Genomic DNA, 21,454 nt, shown 5'->3' on the forward strand with positions numbered 1-21,454 from the left:
AATCGTTTATATGTGCCATTTAGTTTGTCAGCCGTAATGGTTTATACGGTCAAACAAAGAGCCAGCAATAAAACCGGAGTATGGATGACTGCGATAAAAATAGACAGGGTGCACATAATTTGTACTCCCTTCAAGAGAATGGGATAAATGTCTCTATTTGTTTTTCTCTCATAGTTTTCCTCTTATGGTACGAAAGCTTAAGAGAGATGGCGTGATTGCTTAGGAGAGAGAGAGAGAGAGAGAGAGAGAGAGAGAGAGAGAGAGACGTTGTTGCCTTGTAATTTCTTAGCCTTGATAGAGTGTCATGGTTTGGGAATGGTCCATAGTTCTCTCTCACGGTCGGCATTTCCAAATAGATTCCTGGGTAGTCAACAATCTCTTGCATGATGGCTTTCTTTATTACCGTTTCTCAGCATCACACTCCTCCTCCTCCTCCTGGCCCTCCTCCCCCCCCCCCCCACCTCTCTGTACTCCTTCCAGTTCAATACTGTGGCTCAAAATAGTTTAAATGGAAAGGTGTTGCCTTTGGATGCTTTATTTTTATTATTATTTTTGGTCCGGTGAGGAGGAGGTGGGGCGAGGTAGGGCGGCGATGATGGGTTGTTGTGTGGGGGGGGGGGTGGGGGAGTGCCGTCCGTAGGAGATGCGTTTGGAAGATTGCTTAATTCCGTTTTCCCTCGATTCGACTATTGATCTGGAAGCGATCATGACGGAGAGGCCTTGGCCTACAGACTTGGGGAATTCGGTCAATTTCTACGGCTGGAGTGTGGCTGTGATGAGCTGAAAGTATGCATAATGAAATGCGTGTAGTGCTTTTTGTTGAGTGCGTGCGCGCGTTTGTCTACAGTTGGTTGTTGGAGTCTGAGGCTGCGCGTAGCCCCGATCCCCGGCCAGCAGCGAGGACCCTCCCTTCCCCCCTCCCCCTCCCCCCCGGCCCACCACCGGGGTCCTAGGGAGGGAGACGACGGTCCGCACCACCAAAGCGGCCACTAGCAGACAGTGTTCTCTGAGCTGTCGTTCAAGTAGGTTTTGTGTCGAATATTCTGGTGCTTGGTCGCCACCCCCATCACGCCCCTCTTTAAAAATCGCCCGTGCGCCCAGTCCATGCCTTAAGCCATGGCTAGCGCCAAGTCCGGCGTGCATGTTCTGAAGCTGAAACACATCAGCGTCCCACAACAGCTACAGGATGGCGACAAATTCGTCAAATGGGATGAGGTAAGTTACGGAGGCAGAGAGAGAGAGACTCCTTCCTTGCCTCTGCTAACACTGCTACAACCACCATGGATCCATCCCCTCCTCCTCCACCCACTCCTGCTGCTGCTGCTGTCACTGCCCACTCACTTCCCCTGATGATTTTCCACCAGGATTCTCCGTTCTTCCTCCTTCCACGAGATGATGTTGTTTCGCCCAACCGCCCAACGGGCGGGTCACTTTCTAGATAGGGTCAAGTCTGTGCTTGTGTGTGGATGTTGGGGGGGAAAAAAGGTTCTGAAACCGCCTTTGTGTGGGCGAGTGGGAGAAGAGTCGAGTTTGTACGTGTGTGTGTGTGTTTGTGTGCGTTTGTCGCAGGAGAGGAGATGAGAGGAATGATGGCAAAGCAGGTGCTGTTTGCTGCTGCTGCTGGACCTACGACGATCACTTGTCAAGCGAGAATCATTTCTGAGCCTCGAAACGAACTCCGTTTCGGAAGAAGAAGGTCGTTGCATGCAACGTCGGAGAGAGAGAGGGAGAGGGCTGCAAATGAAATGTAACGATTGGTTGGGCTGTGCTGCTCCTCCTCCTCCTTCTTCTGCTGCTGCTGTTGCCTCCTCGATGTGTCTAACCGAGATTGTACTTGTGGGGCAACGAATACGAGGAGTGAGTATCCGGCCCTCGAAGATACGAGGTTAAGAATGTAAATAAAAAGAACGCCGACCGTGGCGCGAGATGTTTCAGTGTTGTTTTTTTGTTGTTGTTGTTCGCAATGAAAGCATTTTGACTCCGGGAGTCCACACCCTCTTATACAAAGAAGGACCAGCTAATAGGGCAGCAGGGGGATTAGAAACGAGTAGCCTAGGATAGTGGCATGAGTGTGATCGGTGGCCGAGTAACAAAAAAGGTCGCCAAGGGTTGCATACAACGCAATTTAAATCAAAAGATGCAGTTGCAAGGCCGTGACGGGAGATGAATGTAGTGTTTAGCAGATCACCATTTGAGTGGTTGTTTAGTATTATTACTCCCATAGTGTTTCTTTGTTTATAATACTTAGCTAATTTTAGGTTTAAGTCTTTCATTGGGTTGATACGGGTAAGAATAATGATTAGCTGAAAGGAAGGGGTAAGTCTTTCCAGTAACAATGCAGTAGTTCAAGGCCAAGGTATTCAGTGATGGTTTGTCTTTTTTTTTTTTTTTTTTTTTTTTTTTTTTGTTATATTGATATTGTTGTCAGAATAGGTAATACATGCCACGGTAAGTTATTTATTTGCAGTATTGCTTTATTCCTCTTATTCCTTTTTTTTGGGGAGATACAGCCCAGGCCAGACACTGGCTTTGTTATGAAGTGGCCTCCAAAAGCAGTTACCTATTTACTGTTGCCGCCAATGTAATAATGTATAACTTGAGCGCCTTTGTCCCTTTTGAGTGTTAGATTTTCGTTATGCCAATAATAATTCTATCTATAATGCACATTCACGCTCACACATATAGCATATATATATTATATATATATATATATATATATATATATATATATATGTGTGTGTGTGTGTGTGTGTGTATATGTATGTATGTATCTAAAATGTGATTCAGTACTCAACACTTACACTCTCACACGTACATACACACATGAAGGTCTTGTTTGTATTTAATTTACCCTCCGAGTTCTGTACATATTGGCTAACGAACGATTCTGGCCTAGTGTATTTAACCCTGGTATATACTACTACAGCAGTTGAAGTATGAATGAGGCAATAACTATTGTCGTCTTTTTTTCTGTGGAGCCATCCTATTATGTATACGTATATGTGTGTTTGTTTGTGTTTATAGGCTGCCTTCGCCAGCATAAGGCTTGAAAGGTGAACACCCTCTAGAACAAATCCCGGTGCGTAGCAAAAAAAGGCGTATGATTGCGCGCGCGTGCGTACTTGCTGGTATTCCCGCGCAAGAGGTGACACGTTAGCTGTGCCGCAGGCGGATTGATAGGCCTGCTCTCTCTCGCAGTCATGCCTTCTCTCACTTCTCTCACTTTCGCTCAGAATTATCTCCTGTTGACTTTTACGATGTTTTTCCTTGGCGCATTTTGCAACGGTGGTTTGTTTAATGTGAGCTGTTGGTTATCCTTTATATTTTTGTTTTAGATTTCTTTGCGCTGCTCCTGGGACAATGGGACACGTGTGGGTAGCCCTCTTTTCGAATTCTTTTTCTCTCCGTTACTTTTTTTTCTTCTTCTTCTTTTGTCGCGTATGGTCATTCTATTGTTCGAGAGAGTGTTTTTCATGGCTCTGTGACTCGTTCCATAAAATGTTGGTTCCGTTAACTATAATAATAATAATATTAAACTAATGAATTTATAAATGGGTTTACAAGTAGCAGCTGTGGTCTTCCTATATAATTTTAGTAGACTTTTGGGATGAGATTGGAAGCCTTTGTCCGTGTCTGGCTCCCGTCCTAGGTCACCAGGTCCTGTCCACATAATGATCCTTTGGGGTGGGTTAGTGCCGTCAGTGCACCACAAGCGGTGCATTGTAGGCATTACATAAGGTTCTTTGCAGCGTCCCTTCGGCCTTCTTTTACTGTACCTCCATTTACATTATTTCTTTTCGAACTACATCCATAATGCAACTGCGAGGTTATCCTCTTGATACATTTTTCAAGCCTTTTATTGTCAGTATTTCTTTCAGCGCTGAATTACCTCGTAGGCCCCAGCGGTTAGTCTTTGGCCTAAATTTTCATATTCCATCACACATACTATACAGACCAGACGTCTTGTACTGTTCGAGGTACTATATCTTACTTGACTTTAAACTGTCAGCGGACCCTTTACGGTACTGCCGCCAACTGCTTTTGAGGCGTTACCCAGCTCTCTCTCTCTCTCTCTCTCTCTCTCTCTCTCTCTCTCTCTCTCTCTCTCTCTCGTCTTTAACTTAATTTTTCTCCATTATTCCGTCATATTTTCTCATTTGTATCAAGCTAGGTCTAGGTGAAGACTTTCTTAAGCTCGTCCTTTGCTGGGGAATATATGGCCTAGACCTACACCGGGGTAGTGTCAACAGTACGCCTTACGCGGTGCACTGCAGGTTCTTTGCAGCGTCTTTTCGGCCCGTAGCTGCAACCCCTTTCGTTCCTTTTACTGTACCTCCGTTCGAATTGATTTTTTAAATCTCATATTCCGTCCTCTTCGGACTACTGTTTCATAAAGACCTTTTTACTCTCAGTTTCCTGTTCAATGCTGTATGACCTCATTGATCTCAGCGCTTGGCCTTTTGGCCTAAATTCTATATTCCATACCTATTTAGCTTTCTTCGGTTTGATAGTTTTTTCACTGATGTTTTTTATTTATTATTTATTCCAGTAAAAAAAAAAAAATAATAATAATAATTTGTGTATGCAAGACATAGTATATTCTTTTAAAAAACTTATGGAATTTTGTACTATCGGAGAATAATTTCTTTCAGTTTCAGTTCTTATAGGAGATACTAGTGGTGGGCATTAGTTGGATGGGTGACCACCAATTCACTGCTGTTATCAGTGCCATGTAATTTGCTGTAGGTATTGCTGAACCTGGCGACAGACCTTGGGAGTCTGATGGAAGTGGCAGTAGATTATTGGAATATCATAAGAGTCAATAGGACGAATTGAAGTTTTACAAGAGGCCATAACCTACAGCTTATTGTGGAATCCGAACCACATTATATCGAGGAATGAGTTTCTAATCAGAAGAATTAAATTCCTCTGATTCCACGGTGGCAGAGCGGGGAATCGAACTTGCGACTACCGAATCGGTAGGCGAGCACGTAACCCACTCGTCCGACGAGGAACATTAAAGTAGGCTGAACCTTTAGGATAATCGTTTACGTTTTAAGTATAACTATTTGTCTTGTCCTGTAGTTAGTTAGTGATGCGCCGGGAAGGTATCTAAATGGTCAAAGTTTTTTTTTTATTATTATTTTAAGTATTAGTCCTATATATATATATATATATATATATATATATATATATATATATATATATATATATATATATATGGCACTGTAGTGGGGCCTTCATTTTAGACGGGCTCAGTCAGGAACATTTGACATGTATGGCACTGGAATGAATGGATCATACCGTAGACTTAATTACCCAGCCCATTCCACTCTAGTATCATTGACCTCTTGACCTTCAGTGTGACCTGTTGCTTATGCCACCGGACGCTAAGTTTTTTTTTTTTTTTTTTTTTTTTTTTTTTTTTTTTTTTTTTTTTTTTTTTTTTTTTGAAAAGTGTCACTGAAGCCGCTAAAGTATGTTTTTGACTGCTGTCTGGAAGAGAAACAAGACGATGGACAAATTTGTGTAAGTAGTGATATCTCAAAAATCGAAAAAATGAAAAAATAAAACTTTGGCCTGAAGCTTGGTTATGAAAGTAATTTGTCCTTCAGTCTGGCTATAGGATAAAAAAATATACTTTAATTTTCCTTTAACTTACACGTATTACAAGATTTCGACATCCCATGCGTCACCCCCCCACCCCCCCCTACCCAACCCAATAAGAAGAGCCCCTGTATGTACCCACTGAATTGGATTGCATTATTCAAATCTAAAATGTTAACAGGTTACCCTAGCTGCTTCATATGTGTTCGGGAATACAAGGTTTTTGGCAATGTCACACCGTGACATGAGCGCTCACGTCAGGTGGATTAATTCGCTCCTAAGATACTATCCTCCAAAATAAGATTCCTTTCATAAGTCTTTGATATTTATGCACCAATAGGTTTTTTTTTTTTTCAATGTCTCTTTGGAGCTGTTGTATGACTCGCATGAGGTCGGCAGCTCCGCATCTTTTTTTCATTCTTTTTTCATTCTCTGTGCAGAGCAGCATGATCTATATTTCTGGCAAACAGCACTTGGCTTTATTTTCTTTGATGAACCAAAGTTCATAAAAAAAAAAGAAGAAGTGGGACATCTGTTGACCTTTGTAATGGCTCTGTGATCTACACAACTGTGAAGCCCCACTTTGCTTCATTTGAGTAGCGTGCTTGTGCAAAACTAAGTTCTAAAGCCGAACATCCATTGACCTCTGTAATCCTATCATACGATCTGTGCCTGTGTGAAGCACCACGTTGCTCCATTTTAATTAATTGCTTCTGAAACTGATCAAAAGCGGAGCTTCCGCTGAACTTCGTAATAGCATTACGAGTCCGCCTTTTTTTTTTTTTTTTTTTTTTTTTTTTTTTTTTTTTTTTTTTTGTTTTTTTTTTTTTTTTTTTTTTTTTTTTTTTTTTTTTTTTTTTTTTTCGTCAGAAGATCCCCTGGGGAGCCCAAGTGTACTTCGACACCTTCCGTGGAATCCAGGGCTCTTGACTCTCAGAGCTGATATTTCAAATGAACTTTTACTCCTCATTTTTTTTTTTAATGTTACTCAACCCGGCCATAATGAAAGAGATTAAGCTTTCCTCCTCATTTCCTGATGTTCTTTGGTATGGCCTTGTCAGCCGAATTAATTTGGATTGTAGTGATACAGAAAAAAAAATACCCTAAGGGCAAACTTCTTAGGGTATCTTTGGGGGAGAAGGGAATTCTCTTATTATTATTTTTTTTTTTTTTTTGTTTATCAAAATTTCTCTTGCTTTCGTGTCTTTGGCTGCCGGTCAGTCCCATAAATTATATGACCTATATATCTGTGCAATTTCCAAGTGTCACTTGAAATACGGAGAAAACCTATCAGTCAAGTTTTTTTTTATTGTATATATAAATTGTTTTAATTTCTCATGAATGTCTTTAAGTGATCCTAGAAAGGATTAAGAAGCTGGTTACACTTTTTCTGTAGCTATCTACTTAAAGTAATCGATCTTCTGTTATCTGTCGTGACATTTTTAAATCGTTTGACGTAGTAGTCCAAAAAAAACTTAACCGGTTAATGAACCTGAATGTGATTTATTTATTTATTTTTATGCTTGATTTATGTTCACGTGTAACGAATGATGATTTTTTTTTTTTTTTTTCACGATGATCAACCCAGCCATGGTATATTTTACTTCTGTTTTCTCCTTCTTATGTTACCACCTTCAAATTCCTCTTGTTGTAACATACTGACTCTTATGCCGGAAGTTTCTGGCATTTTTGGTTTTTATTTATCTATTTATTTTTTTTGCTTGCATTCAAGCACAAGTGCTTCTTACAATCAAGAAAGCGGATGATTTATTAAATTGAGTTGCCTATTACACTGGAAGATTGATTTAGGGCGCGTCTGCCTGGTAGGAAACTTCATTTTATTGTAGTTACCATTAACCAGGGGGTATTGCCGTCAGTGCACCTCACTTGATGCACTGTAGGCCTTACTTAAGGTTACGTGCAGCGTCCCTTCGGCTCCTAGTTGCTACTCCTTTCATTCCTTTGACTGTACCTCCGTTCATATTCACTGTTTTAGCTCAGAGTGACCTCTTAGGTCCCAGTGCTTGGCGTTTGGCCAGAATTTTACTTTCCATTGTAATACCAGACTTACATTCCCATGGGGTTTTATTATTGGTAGTTGCTAGAGAGTGGTTGAAATCGCGGGGGGGGGGGGGGGGGGGGGGGGGGGGAGAGCGTTGTTTCAAATGGACCTAGTGTAATGTGGCTTGGAGACATTGTAATGGAGTACAAGCTGTACTGTATTGCAGCTTGGAGACATTGTAATGTAGCTGGGAGAGGCTGTAATCGTGTAATGGAGCACTAGCTGTATTGTAATGGAGATTGGAGACACTACAGTGGAGTACATGCTGTATTGTAATGTAGCTTGGAGACACTGTAACGGAATACATGCTGTATTGTAATGTAGCTTGGAGACGCTATAATGGAATACATGCTGTATTGTAGTGTAGCTTGGAGACACTATAATGGAATACATGCTGTATTGTAATGTAGCTTGGAGACACTATAATGGAATACATGCTGTATTGTAATGTAGCTTGGAGACACTGTAACGGAATACATGCTGTATTGTAATGTAGCTCGGAGACACTGTAATGGAATACATGCTGTATTGTAATGTAGCTCGGAGACACTGTAATGGAATACATGCTGTATTGTAATGTAGCTCGGAGACACTGTAATGGAATACATGCTGTATTGTAATGTAGCTTGGAGACACTATAATGTAGTACATGCTGTATTGTAATGTAGCTTGGAGACACTACAATGGAATACATGCTGTATTGTAATGTAGCTTGGAGACACTACAATGGAATACATGCTGTATTGTAATGTAGCTTGGAGACACTATAATGGAATACATGCTGTATTGTAATGTAGCTTGGAGACACTATAATGGAATACATTCTGTATTGTAATGTAGCTTGGAGACACTGTTTGGCTTGAGAATTAATCAAACCATACTGGAGGCTGCTAACCATCATACCTAAAGGTTGAATGCTTTTGTTTACTACTTTGTCATGAGCCTTTCATATATTATGGAACACTTTCACGACGGCTGGTCAATCCCATTGATTTATTTTGCTATATCTTATGCATATGGCGTGTTTGACCTGTTGAATACACCGCTCTTGTAGCATGACACAGCGTTTTTCTCGCTGAGAGGCCGCAGGTGCTAATTGCTGTCCTTACAAGGCTCTCTCGGAGTGGTTGGTCGCTGTTCAGTCTTGGTACTTTGTGAAGTTGTCGAGGTATCTGACCGTCATCTTGTTTAAGTGGCTTTACTTTCATTCATTTTTAGTTCTGTAAATCACAACTGTTGAGATGGCTATTTGTCTGTACGTCCGCACTTTTATCTGTCTGCCCTCAGATCTTGAAAACTACTGAAGCTAGAGGGCTGCAAATTGGTATGTTGATCCAAGAATGATGTCCCATTTGTACTTTGCATTTTTCCGTGTGGAATGCTACTATTGAATGACGTCTCCTTGCGTCCAAGAAGACTGCCAGTTATATATATATATATATATATATATATATATATATATATATATATATATATATATATATATATATATATCTTCCTCCTTAGGGCATCAGATCAAGATTTCAGAAAAAAAGTAGATGATAATAACCAACAGCTGATTAGATCGAGAGGCAGCAAGAAGGAGAAGAAGAAGAAGAAGCTGTTATCATCGAAAGGCATTATCACACTCCGGTTGCGTCCATTACCTCTGCCGAGATTAGCGCCGACATGCAACATCTGATTAGGTGCGTGGTCTTGCGTGGTCTTGTTCCTTTAACCTCATGTTCGTAACAAGTCAGGCCGGCCGAGAAGATACAGCCATCACTTTGTGGTCACAGGTCAAGGTCAATTGGCTTATGCGTCGTCGGCCAGAATAACAAATTAGCCTAGTCGTAGAGGAGAGAGGTTGCTGCTATATATATAATGATTGGACTCCACAACTACCCAGAACCCGTTGGCGCGCCACAGTGGCATGATCGGGCCGCGAGTTCGATTCTCGGGCATTCCACTGAGGGGTTAGAGATGTGTATTTCTGGTGATAGAAGTTGGCTCTCGACGTGGTTCAGAAGTCACGTCAAGCCGTTGGTCCCGTTGCTGAATAAGCACCGGTTCTATGCAGCGTAAAAACACCACACAAACAAGAACTCCCTTTGGCGGGGTATAGTGCCGTCAGTGCACCTCATGCGGTGCGCTGTAGGATTACTTGACGTTCTCTGCAGCTCTCTTAGGTGCAACTCCTTTCAGTCCTTTGACTGTACCTCTGTTCATAGTCGCTTACGTCTTACTGTCCAACCTCTTATCAACAACTGATGCATAGCGCAACTGCGAGGTTTTTTTTCTTCCTGTTAAACCTTTCACACGTTTATACTCTCAATTTCCGTTTCAGCGCTGAATGACCTCGTAGTTCCCAGCGCTTGGCCTTTGCCCTAGATCCTACATTCTATTCTGAAACGCCCACAAAGCATTGGTTGCCGGTAGCTGTAGCAAAAGCTGTCTCAACCAGTTCACTTAAGTCTTAACACCCTCTGGTACTGCAACTACTTCGGGGTGAGGAAAAAGGCCTTTGGATAAGGTTAAAATAATGATAAAATTCCTTATTGAAAATCAGGGGTTTTTGTTGACTATAGAAAACTGAATCTCAGATCTGGTTCTATGCTGCTTTCAGTTATCATCTGTTCAGTTGGGTGGCCTCTCAAATTCGTAGGGTCATCATTCAAGTACATAACTATTTAGGGCAAAAGAAGCACAATGGATTGTAAGGGTATTTTGCTAAAGCAATCCGGTTTGATAGCGAATTCAATCCATGAGCTCTTAGCCACTAGAGGAGTATCGCATTTTTCCCCCCCTTTTTTTTTTTTACCTCACGCTGTGCACTATAGGCATTAATCTGAATTCTTTGCAGCGTCCTTTAGGCCACCAGCTGCAACCCCCTTCCATTCCTTTTACTGTACCTGCTTTCATATTCTCTTCCGTCTTGCTATCCACCCTCTCCTAACTATTGATTGATAGTGCAACAACGAAGCTCCCCTCCTGTCTCGCCTTTCAAACCTTTTTTTCTCCCAGCTTCCCTTTCTTCGCTGAACGACCTTACAGACCCCAGTGCTTGACCTTTGACCTCAATTTTATATTCCACTCTGTTTTTTATCGTGATCGTTCTTCAAAATGTGAAACCCTTCGGAAGGACATGATTTCGCGAAGCGGTAACGCCCTTGAGGCAACGCTGAATGACAAGTAGACAAAGAGAAGTCAAGAGACGGGAAACCCGTACTCACTATAGTAGATTTACATCAACCGTGCATTTGATGTCTAGGTCAGTCCCTTACGACGCTCCTGATTGGCTGTTGATAAGCCAATCGCAGGGCTGGAAACTCCCAGTCTCTCTCTCTAGAGTTGACATGGGCAGGATGTATCAGGAGAGGTGAAACATAGATCCTACCCATGTGAACTCTCGAGAGAGACTGAGAGTTTTCAGCCCTGTGAGTGGCGTATCAATAACCAATCAGAAGCGTCGTAAGGGACTGCCCTAGACATCAAATGCACGGTTGATGTGAATCTGCTATAGGCAGCAGATCATTTCAGGACGACGAATGGTACTAGCGATTCGCAACGCTTTCAGAGTACTGGTAGCGCAGGACCCACTGTGGTAGCGTAACTTAAGGGCCCCATACACTGAACGATTGTCTGAATGACTGTCTGTATAATTAAAAAAAAACATTGTGTATGGGCTTGTCTGAAAGTGGGCGGAGCTTCGTATGTAAACGATCTCAGCGGGAATCTGTCACGACCAGGTTGCTGGCTTGGGACTTATGATGTCTGTCATACACAGGTTGTTCATTGCATGGGTTTGTCTGCCGTTATAACGCTATCGCGCTCATCTCTTCTAGAGATGATGCCATATGTCTTCCCCAGACAAAATCTTTGCTCAGACTGAAATCGGTGCGGAGATCGTTCATACTGACTGAATAGTGTGTGCGTCTGTCGATGACGATAATCGTTCAGACAGTCGTTCAAACAATCGTTCAGTGTATGGGGGCCTTAAATTAGTCGTAGAAGCAAGATCTCCTTAACGATTGACCGCTAACATCATCAATGCCCCGCCCCTGCATTTCGCTGAGAAGAATGCAAGTTATTTTAGGTCATTCATACACGCGTGCGTCGAATTCAGATACATTTTGCTTAATAAAACCCATCTTTATGGTGCTTAGCGTTTTAGTTTTCGCTTTCTTGGGCAGCAAACCTACAAACTACTTTGCTGTGTGTTCTTCTTGGGGAGGGGTGTTAGATAAGTCTATAGAAAATCCTGAAAAGTTCTGAAAAAGATGTTTGGCGTTAAATTAAAGATACAGGAATTTTAGGATAGGATATTTATGATTTATTTATTAGACTGAAAATGTAAAAAAATAATTTATGGTTTATTTATTAGAATGAAAATGTAAAAAATGTACAGTGTGCATGTTATAAACAGTGCAGAAAAATATTTCTAATAAAATATATCGCATTTATTTTAATTCTCGTTGGTGAAACAACGCTCTATTTGACCGTAGATCTTAGCATGTGCCCTGAGTAAGCTGGAGATCGGATCACGCTTTGTTAATACTTGAAGCCTGAGTTATGCTTGTGTGTCCTGCTCCTACAATTATTTTTTATGTTCGAGTACTTGTGATTTAAGTTCGCATCCCAACACAGGAAGATATATTTATTTTTTATTTATTTTATTTTACATTTTTTTTCTATCTCATTTCGTTGTGGTATATATATTTTCTGTGGTTTTTTTTTATTAACAGGGTCTTTCTTTTAAACAAACGAAATTTAAAACCGGTATTTCGTTTAACACTGCAAAATGATTTGTTTTGTTCAGTAAAAATTCCGTTCAGCTGGCTCGCTAGGTACAATGATTCTTCATTTTTTTTTTTATTTATATAAATATGGACGGATTTATTTATTTATTTATGCTGTGGCCTCATGACACTTCACGGCACCCCACCATTTCACATTTGTCATTTGCTTTTTTTAGTCTCCACTTTTTATTGTGACAGGTTGTGGCTCTCTCTCTCTCTCTCTCTCTCTCTCTCTCTCTCTCTCTCTCTCTCTCTCTGTGTGTGACTTGCGTAACTCGGTTATTTATATATGAAGGAGGAAATAATTTCATATATTTATCTACTTTCCTTCAGTGTTGAACATTCTCTCTCTCTCTCTCGCTCTCTCGCTCTCTCTCTCTCTCTCTCTCTCTCTCTCTCTCTGTGTGTGTGTGTGTGTGTGTGTGAGAGAGAGACTTTGCGTAACTCGGGTATTTATATACTTCGGAGGAAATCATTTATTATATTTGTCGTATCTTCCTTAAGCGTAGACCATTATGCTATGTTTAACAAGTCTGTTTCAGCTTGGTGAATCTTCTCTCTCTCTCTCTCTCTCTCTCTGACTTTGCATAACTCGTATATTTGTTTATGTAGTACAAAGTGAGTTCATACATTGATGTATCTGCCTTTAGTGAGACCATATACATAGTATATATACTAAACCTCTCTCTCTCGCTCTCTCTCTCTCTCGCTCTCTCCTCTCTCTCTCTCTCTCTCTCTCTCTCTGGAGCAAGGAACTCGTATTCCACATTTATTACATCATATAAATATAGATAAAGGCAAAATCCACATACGTTAGATCATTATCGAAAGAATCTTTACCCTCAAGGGACGGTAATCGTGCCGTGTCTCGATGCCATTTTTATACATTATGTTTTCCCATTTCATCCATTTTCATCCATTCGACGGGATCGGTGACCCCATCTCGGAAGCAGACTGGGTCATGACCCCTTGGGGAACTAGCTGTAGTGGGTACGTAGGCCAGCCTCGTAAGGAACGGAAGATTGTGTATGAAACTGGGAAAACGGAAGCTCTGGGAGATTAACGGTTATTTCAGACAATTCGCCTTTGCCGCCAGTAGTCCCCCCCCCCCCCCCCCCCCCACCCCCTCTCTCTCCTCTCTCTCTCTCTCTCTCTCTCTATCTCTCTCTCTCTCTCTCTCTGTGCATCGAACGTGAAGGTATACACATTTTTTCGCCGTTGTAATTTTTGATATATTTTTATCCATACAATTTTTTTCCTTTGTCGCATGTTTTTTTTTTATCCATACACATTTTTCATCACATATTTCCCATCAATATTTTTTTACCCTTCTAATTTTCTTTTCTTCATCACACGTTTTCCCATACAAATTTTTGTATAACATTTTTTTATCCCTACTAATTTTTTTCTTTATCACCCATACAAATTTCTTTATCACATTTTTTTTTATCCCTACTAATTGTTTTTCTTCATCACACGTTTTTCCTCTTGAGATCGTGAGAGCTGCCATCCGTGTCTTTTGAGCCGTCTCGCGTCGAACCAGATCTCTTCAACTCTATACCAACATTACGTAATGCTTTACAAGAAGGGGGGCCCCCTTGAAATCTCGGAGTTTTAGATCCTTGTTTGTTTTTGTGTAGAGTCCTTGATGGGGAGAATCGCGCAAGGTGATGATATCAGTGACGCGCTTATTATTATTTATATTTCTAATTAAGGTATCCCGTAGGGGGAGGGGGGATAGTGCACTGTAGGGATTACCTAACGGTCTTTGCAACGTCCCTTCGGCCCCTAGCTGCAACACCCTTTCATTCCTTTTACTGTGCCTTCATTCGTATTCTCTTTCTTCCATCTTATTGTTCACCTCTTGTAACAATGGATTCATAATGCAACTGCTTTGAAGTTTTTCTATTACACCTTTCAGACCTATTCACTGTCGATTTCTGTTTCAGCGCTGAATGGCCTTAGTTGTCCCAGTGCTTGGCATGTATGCCAAAAGTCTATGAGTCAATCAGTCAATCCAATTAAGGTCCTGGTGTTCAGATTTGGTGCGCTGTCTGTATATTCAGACAGTTTTCATATTGGATTCTATTCATGTGGTCGAAGTGCAAGCTTTGTCAGTCAAATAATGCATATATTGACCTGAACTCAAGGTCATATGTCGGAAGTTCAAGGTCAAGATAAAGGGTTCCTATTTCGTATATTATTTCAGTGGGTTACCCTCATATTACTTCGACCTTAGGTCATTTGATCAAGTTAAATGTCATATGGTGCTTTTTCCTTACAGCTTTGCTTTCCACACATTTTGCATATTTCATCATCATGCCCTCTACCTTAGGTCATCTGGTCAAGTTCAAGGTCACATGGGTTTTTTCCCTCACAGCTTTACCTTCATTGAAAGCAAAGGATTCATATTTCGTATATTATTTCAGTCTTACCCTCTACATATTTCAACTTTAGGTCATTTGATAAATTTTAATGTCACTTTTGTTTTTTCCTTACAGCTTTGCTTCCATAGAAGGCAAAGGGTTCATATTTCGTATATTATTTCGTCATCATGCCCTATACCCATTTCGACCCTAGGTCATCTGGTCAAGTTCAAGGTCACATGGATTTTTCCCTTCATAGCTTTGCCTCTGTGTATGGTAAACTGTTCAAGATGGATATATTTTATCAACACCTAAAGAGATTTACTGTCACCCCCTGGGGGTGGGGGTTGGGGGGGATGTTGGTCAAGTTGAAAGTTATGCAGACGGAAGGTTAATGGAGATATCTCGCTAAGGCTTAGTATGCTGGTGTTACAAAGCAGACCGTTGGTTGAATTCTAAAACGGAAGTGTTTGCTACTGGAACGCTTCGCTACTCTTTTGTAAGAACTGTTCGTTGTCAATATCGAGAATTTGAAGGTTTCCATAGGGAAGTGCCTTAAAGTATTATAATAAATAAAAGTTAGGCGTCATTCGTGTCCTTTTCACGTAAACTGGCGATTGTGATCAGCTGATTGAATTTTTCATGATATATCTCCTAGAAGAGGTTCATTGAAATATATTCCGGGATATGAAAGCTGTCGTTGTAATAAATCTGTCAAGCTTTCTTGCTCCTTCATTTCATGGAAATTGCAACAGGTATCAGTAGTTTGTTCTTGTTAGTATAATAGGTCACATTGCTGACTTTGGTGGAAGCATTCTGTGTAAATATATTTACCTCTCTCTCCACGTAGGCTTAGTTGGATTGTGAGTATGTTTTTACCAGTGTCTGCTTGTGCTTATGTTTAGACGGAACCTTAGGAACTTTTATATGGATTTCAATTTTGTGTAAGACACACCAGATTCTCCCATGGTCACTTAATGTCAACACCCTCATACTTGTCCAATAAAATGTAATAGATATCAAACTCCCATGACTGTGTAACATTTACTTGTTGAATCCCCAAATTGGACCCAACAAAGACTAATTTTTTTCGGAAAGATTTTTCACTTAACAACTTTATAAGTTTTCTAATCAAAAAAGTTATTTTTTTAAATAAAGTCCATTTTTTTGTTTTTCTCTCAGGATGAAGTTCTGAGAAACTAATCCATATTATTATTATTATTATTATTATTATTATTATTATTATTATTGAAAGATATTGCTGCATCAGCTGCATTCAACTTGTAAATAGTCTTCTCTATTTTTCTAACAATAGCTTTCTCTCTGCTACTACAACTGGCGAGTATTGCGCCGATATTACTCATCAGGAGGAGTCAATTTCGGGGATATTGCTTAAAATTTATTTATTTGTCACAGTACATGAACAAATAAAATATACAAGTCGATCTAGTGGCCAAGTTTCTCTCGGTATCATCCGAGCATGATCACGGCAGTGGATCGGAGTAGACTGTAGGTGTTGTCAAGATCTACTCAATATATAGCGGCAGGTCAGCAGAGGGGGTCAACCGCGAGCGCATTTTCATGGCTGGTGGCGCAATGCGCTCCAGCTATTGGTTGAAAGAAGTTTTCTTCAAGACGCTTCTCGTCGTTGAAGGTTGCGCTGTTGCAGCCTAGTAGCTGATCGTCGAGGCTGGGGCAAGACTTCCCTGGGCGCTGTGTCACGACGGCTCGCGTTGTCATTGGCTGATGGGCTGCTTGTCTCATCTGGTATTCTTTGATCGGGAGTGTCGTTCGGTCTGGTATATTTGTGCTATTATTTATGCACATAAGTCTCCTTAGGTTGGTGGGGAGGAAGAGCACTTCCTGCGTCGTATTCAATGAGGGCTTCTCTTGTTGTATGAGGAGTGCCTCGAGCAGTCGCAAACGCCGTTGGTCAGGAGCCCTCCCTATTATCTTTATATTCTTGATAATACCGTCGCGGGATATGGCTTCCTGGTGTGCTGCATGGTATGGTTTTTAATTGCCCCTTCTTGTGCGTGGCAAGAAATCTTGGACAGTTTCATAGAAGTCATACCAACGTAAGAGCCGGGACATCCACGGACGGGGCATGAGAATTGGTAGACTACATTCTCATGCCCCCGTCCGTGGATGTCCCGGCTCTTACGTTGGTATGACTTCTATGAAACTGTCCAAGAGGATTTCTTGCCACGCACAAGAAGGGGGGCAATTAAAAACCATACCATGACAGCACACCAGGAAGCCATATCCCGCGACGGTATTATCAAGAATATAAAGATAATAGGGAGGGCTCCTGACAACGGCGTTTGCGACTGCTCGAGGCACTCCTCATACAACAAGAGAAGCCCTCATTGAATACGACGCAGGAAGTGCTCTTCCTCCCACCAACCTAAGGAGACTTATGTGCATAAATAATAGCACAAATAATACCAGACGAAACGACACTCCCGATCAAAGAATACCAGATGAGACAAGCAGCCCATCAGCCAATGACAACGCGAGCCGTCGTGGACACAGCGCCAGGGAAGTCTTGCCCCAGCCTCGACGATCAGCTACTAGGCTGCAACAGCGCAACCTTCAACGACGAGAAGCGTCTTGAAGAAAACTTCTTTCAAACCAATAGCTGGAGCGCATTGCGCCACCAGCCAATGAAAATGCAGCTCGCGGTTGACCCCCTGCTGACCTGCCGCTATATATTGAGTAGATCTTGACAACACCTACAGTCTACTCCCGATCCACTGCCGTGATCAGCTCGGATGATACCGAGAGAAACGTTGGCCACTAGATCGACTTGTATATTTTATTTGTTCATGTACTGTGACAAATAAATAAATTTTAAGCAATATCCCCGAAATTGACTCCTCCTGATGAGTAATATCGGCGCAATACTCGCCAGTTGTAGTAGCAGAGAGAAAGCTATTGTTAGAAAAATAGAGAAGACTATTTACAAGTTGAATGCAGCTGATGCAGCAATATCTTTCAATAAAACTTGTGAAAGAGGGTCTCCTTCCAATATATTATTATTATTATTATTATTATTATTATATTATTATTATTATATTATTAGTTATTATTATTCTGTTTCATGTGATCGTCATAAGTCGATTATTCTTTGTTTCTCTCACTTATCGTCTGGTTCTTCTCGAAGTCATTTGCCTGAAATTGTTGTACTATACTTCGTGTAAAAATAAATAGTGACTTGAGTTGTTTTAATTGACAGTATGCGTTATTATTGTGTTTGCGCGCGTATTTGCACGATGCATATATTCAGTATAGGTTATTCTCTCTCTCTCTCTCTCTCTCTCTCTCTCATATAGATATATATACATAGTATATATATATTATATATATATATATATATATATATATATATATATATATATATATATATATATATATATATATATATGATATATATATATATATTTATTTGTTTACATATTCATATGTATATATATACAACATATACATATATCATACGTATATGTATATATATATATATATATATATATATATATACATACATATATATATATATATATATATATATATATATATATATTATATATAAGTATTAATAATGTTCTACGCAATATTCGTTTTCGTTTTGTTTTGTGTGTGTGTATATATATATATATATATATAATATATATATATAATCTATCAACATATACATATCACACACATTATAAATATATATTATATACATATATATATGTATATGTATATATATATATATATATATATATATATAAGTATATAGTATATATATATATATATATATATATATATATATATATATATATATATATATATATACATAGAATTGAGAATGGGCAATGGCGATGCCTAATGAACTCCAGAACACCACAGAACACCCATTGATGTGGGGGGGGGGGGGGGGGGGGCGGGCGTTGTTTAAAATTGAAGGCGAGAATGGGGTTTCGCTCTACGATCTCGGGCGCTTGACGGAGAAAGAATTTTATGGACTCCGGGAAATCTTGGTGGGTCGTAACTTCCCATGAAGTTTTATGGCCCGATTTTATGGCATTTCGGTGCCCCTTTATTTTTTTTTTTTCCCGCAGTATATAAAATATACAGTTTGAAGGTCTCCTGGGCCGTCCTTCTCCCTTGCTCTCTTTCGTCGGCCCGCGAGTGATTTTGCCTTATCTGTCTTATCTTATCTCCCCAGTTCATTCTGTCAACTGTTGAGCAACCTGGGAGTAGACTTTTTTTTTTTTTTTTTTTTTTTTTAATAAGATACAGGCGCCTGTTTTTATTTTCGAGGTGCAACGTTTGTTTTTGTTTTTTCCGATTGAGGTGGGCTGTTGCTTGGAAATTTTTTAACTCTTGCTTTTCAAATGAGCAATTGTTGTTCAAAGTATGAAACAATAGAACTATAGATTATTATTAATTGATTATTATTTATTATTATTTTATTATTATTATTAATTATTATTATTATTATTATTATTAACATTAAATGGAAGCTAATTGGTTTGTTAAGGCAGGGGGTTTCATTTTTGCTAAATACAACCTATTAATTTAAAGATTATTGTTATTATTACTATTATTATTATTAATATTATTATTATTATTACATTAAATAGAAGCTATTATTGTTAAAGATGGGAAGCCTATTCGTGTTCAAAATTACAAACTATTAAAGTTAAAGATTATTATTATTAATTATTATTATTTATTATTATTATTATTTAATTATTATTATTATTTTAATTAGTTAATTTTATTTTATTATTATTTATTATTATTATTATATTTTAATTATTATTATTATTATTATTATTGATTATTATTATGTTAATTGCGGATGAATGAACACTATTCATATGGAACAAGCCCCCCCCCAACCTTCCACAAAGGGGCCACTGACTTGAAATTGATGCTTACAAAGAATATTTGACGGTTCGTTTCAAAAAGAAAAGAAAATGACAGAAGATAATAGGATATATTCAGAAAGAAATCAATTATTTAAAAAAACATTATAATTTAACAAATTAGTAAATATATAAATAAATAAAAATTTTAAGTACAATAATAAAATACACGAGATTGAAGGGATTGGTTTGAAATGCGACATTTGTTTATGATTGTTTATCAGTTAAGTTCATTGTTTAAAGTACAACTTACTTTTTGTATATAGATTGAGATCATTGTCGTAAATTTAACATTGTCTGACGATTAGAGGTATCATTGGAAAATGCAGCGTTGTTTATGAAATAAAGAAATTACGACATCCCCTGTAGGATGCACTCAACTTGCTTAGCAGCAGGAGGGATGATTAGAAATGCGAGGAAAACGGAAGCCAGAGGAAAAATCCAGATCTTATTAATAGAGGATACAAAAAAATAAAGCGTTCGGGATGTCCTTCGATTTGTGACCGCGTTTAGCGACAATGAAAGTTTTGGTGAATTAAAACGTCGGCAGCGCGTGTCTTATCAATTCCATCATCATCGTGAACTATTTTTTAAGTTTGGGTTTCCTTTGAGAGGCTCTGGATGTAATGAGCAGTCTCTGTGCCCTTCCAGTAGGCTTTCCCCCTTCACATTGTTAGACTCGTACGTAAGGTTTTCTCGTTGTGTACTGGGTAAGGTTAGGCTTTAGTGAGCCCCTTCTAAGCTTGTAAGTTAGTCGGGTTTGCTCTCTATAAAGTTTGACACTTGTAAAGTTGTTCCACACTTATGTCCTCCTTTTCAAACTTTCGGGTTGTAAGCGCTGCTCCTCACCCTTATGTGAGATTCCCCCCCTTTTTGGGGGTTTAGGATGTTATGAGAACCCTTTTAGTACTCGGTCAGACATTCAAGGCTGTCTGTCCACAGTCTTAAATCTGGTCGTGAACTCGTTCTCTATCTCTCCATATCCTGGGTCATTTTTCCTCTCTCAGGGTTAAGGTGCGTTCACACGGTCGAACAATGTCCGACGGACAAACATTATTACCAATTAACAATTGTCTGGCGGTCTTTGCCCATATGGAGCATGAGGTAAAAACAGTGGTATAACAACCCTCAATCTGGCTACCACAGTTTGTTTTGCCAGATCTACTTCCATCGTTTTCAATAAACGCATTATAACGTCCATCCACCTGCTTCGCGCCTATGATATGGTAAACCAATGTTTGTTCCGTTCCGAACATTAGTTCGGACCGGTGTGAAACGCCACCCCTTTAGGCTTGTTTACCTTGAGCTCACACCCGTAGGCCAGGCTTTTCTTCATATCAGACGTTTATGGAGTTACCTTGGCACTCATTATGTTAGGCTTTCCTACCAATGAGTAGAAGAAGGAACCATAAATGAGTTTTCTCCACAATGTTAGGTAAGAAGGTTTTCCCCCTAGGTGATTATTTACCTTAATCTATACTTTGTTTTTCTTTTTTTTTCCATCTGCCAACACCATCCCGCTTGTTGGTGGGTTTAGGGGCGTAATTGGTAACACTGCGTCCCGGGCTTTAGATAGTTAACATTTCAGCTTACATTCAACCAATTACAATAATATCCTATTTTGAATATTAGCGCCAGTGTAATTCGCCATTACAGTTAAAATTATTAAAACCACCGTTTCCAGCTTGGCCAAACGTACACCTAGCTATCCTTTTATTTTATTTC

At 39.7% G+C, this 21,454-nt stretch overlaps 1 protein-coding gene across 14 annotated transcripts in view; it reads left to right on the forward strand.

Moving 5' to 3' along the window:
- Nucleotides 1-990: 990 nt before the first annotated feature.
- The window catches only part of LOC135210724 (1-phosphatidylinositol 4,5-bisphosphate phosphodiesterase classes I and II-like), a 634,901-nt gene continuing 614,437 nt past the window's right edge, over nucleotides 991-21,454 (forward strand). For all 14 annotated transcript variants that reach the window (XM_064243527.1, XM_064243524.1, XM_064243531.1 and 11 more), the window contains exon 1: nucleotides 991-1,215. In XM_064243527.1, the coding sequence (XP_064099597.1) occupies nucleotides 1,117-1,215 (99 nt within the window). In that variant the 5' untranslated portion in view covers nucleotides 991-1,116. The remainder of the gene's footprint in view (nucleotides 1,216-21,454) is intronic.

This window comes from Macrobrachium nipponense, chromosome 4, assembly GCF_015104395.2.
Source record: "Macrobrachium nipponense isolate FS-2020 chromosome 4, ASM1510439v2, whole genome shotgun sequence".
In the NCBI taxonomy this organism is placed as follows: domain Eukaryota; kingdom Metazoa; phylum Arthropoda; class Malacostraca; order Decapoda; family Palaemonidae; genus Macrobrachium; species Macrobrachium nipponense.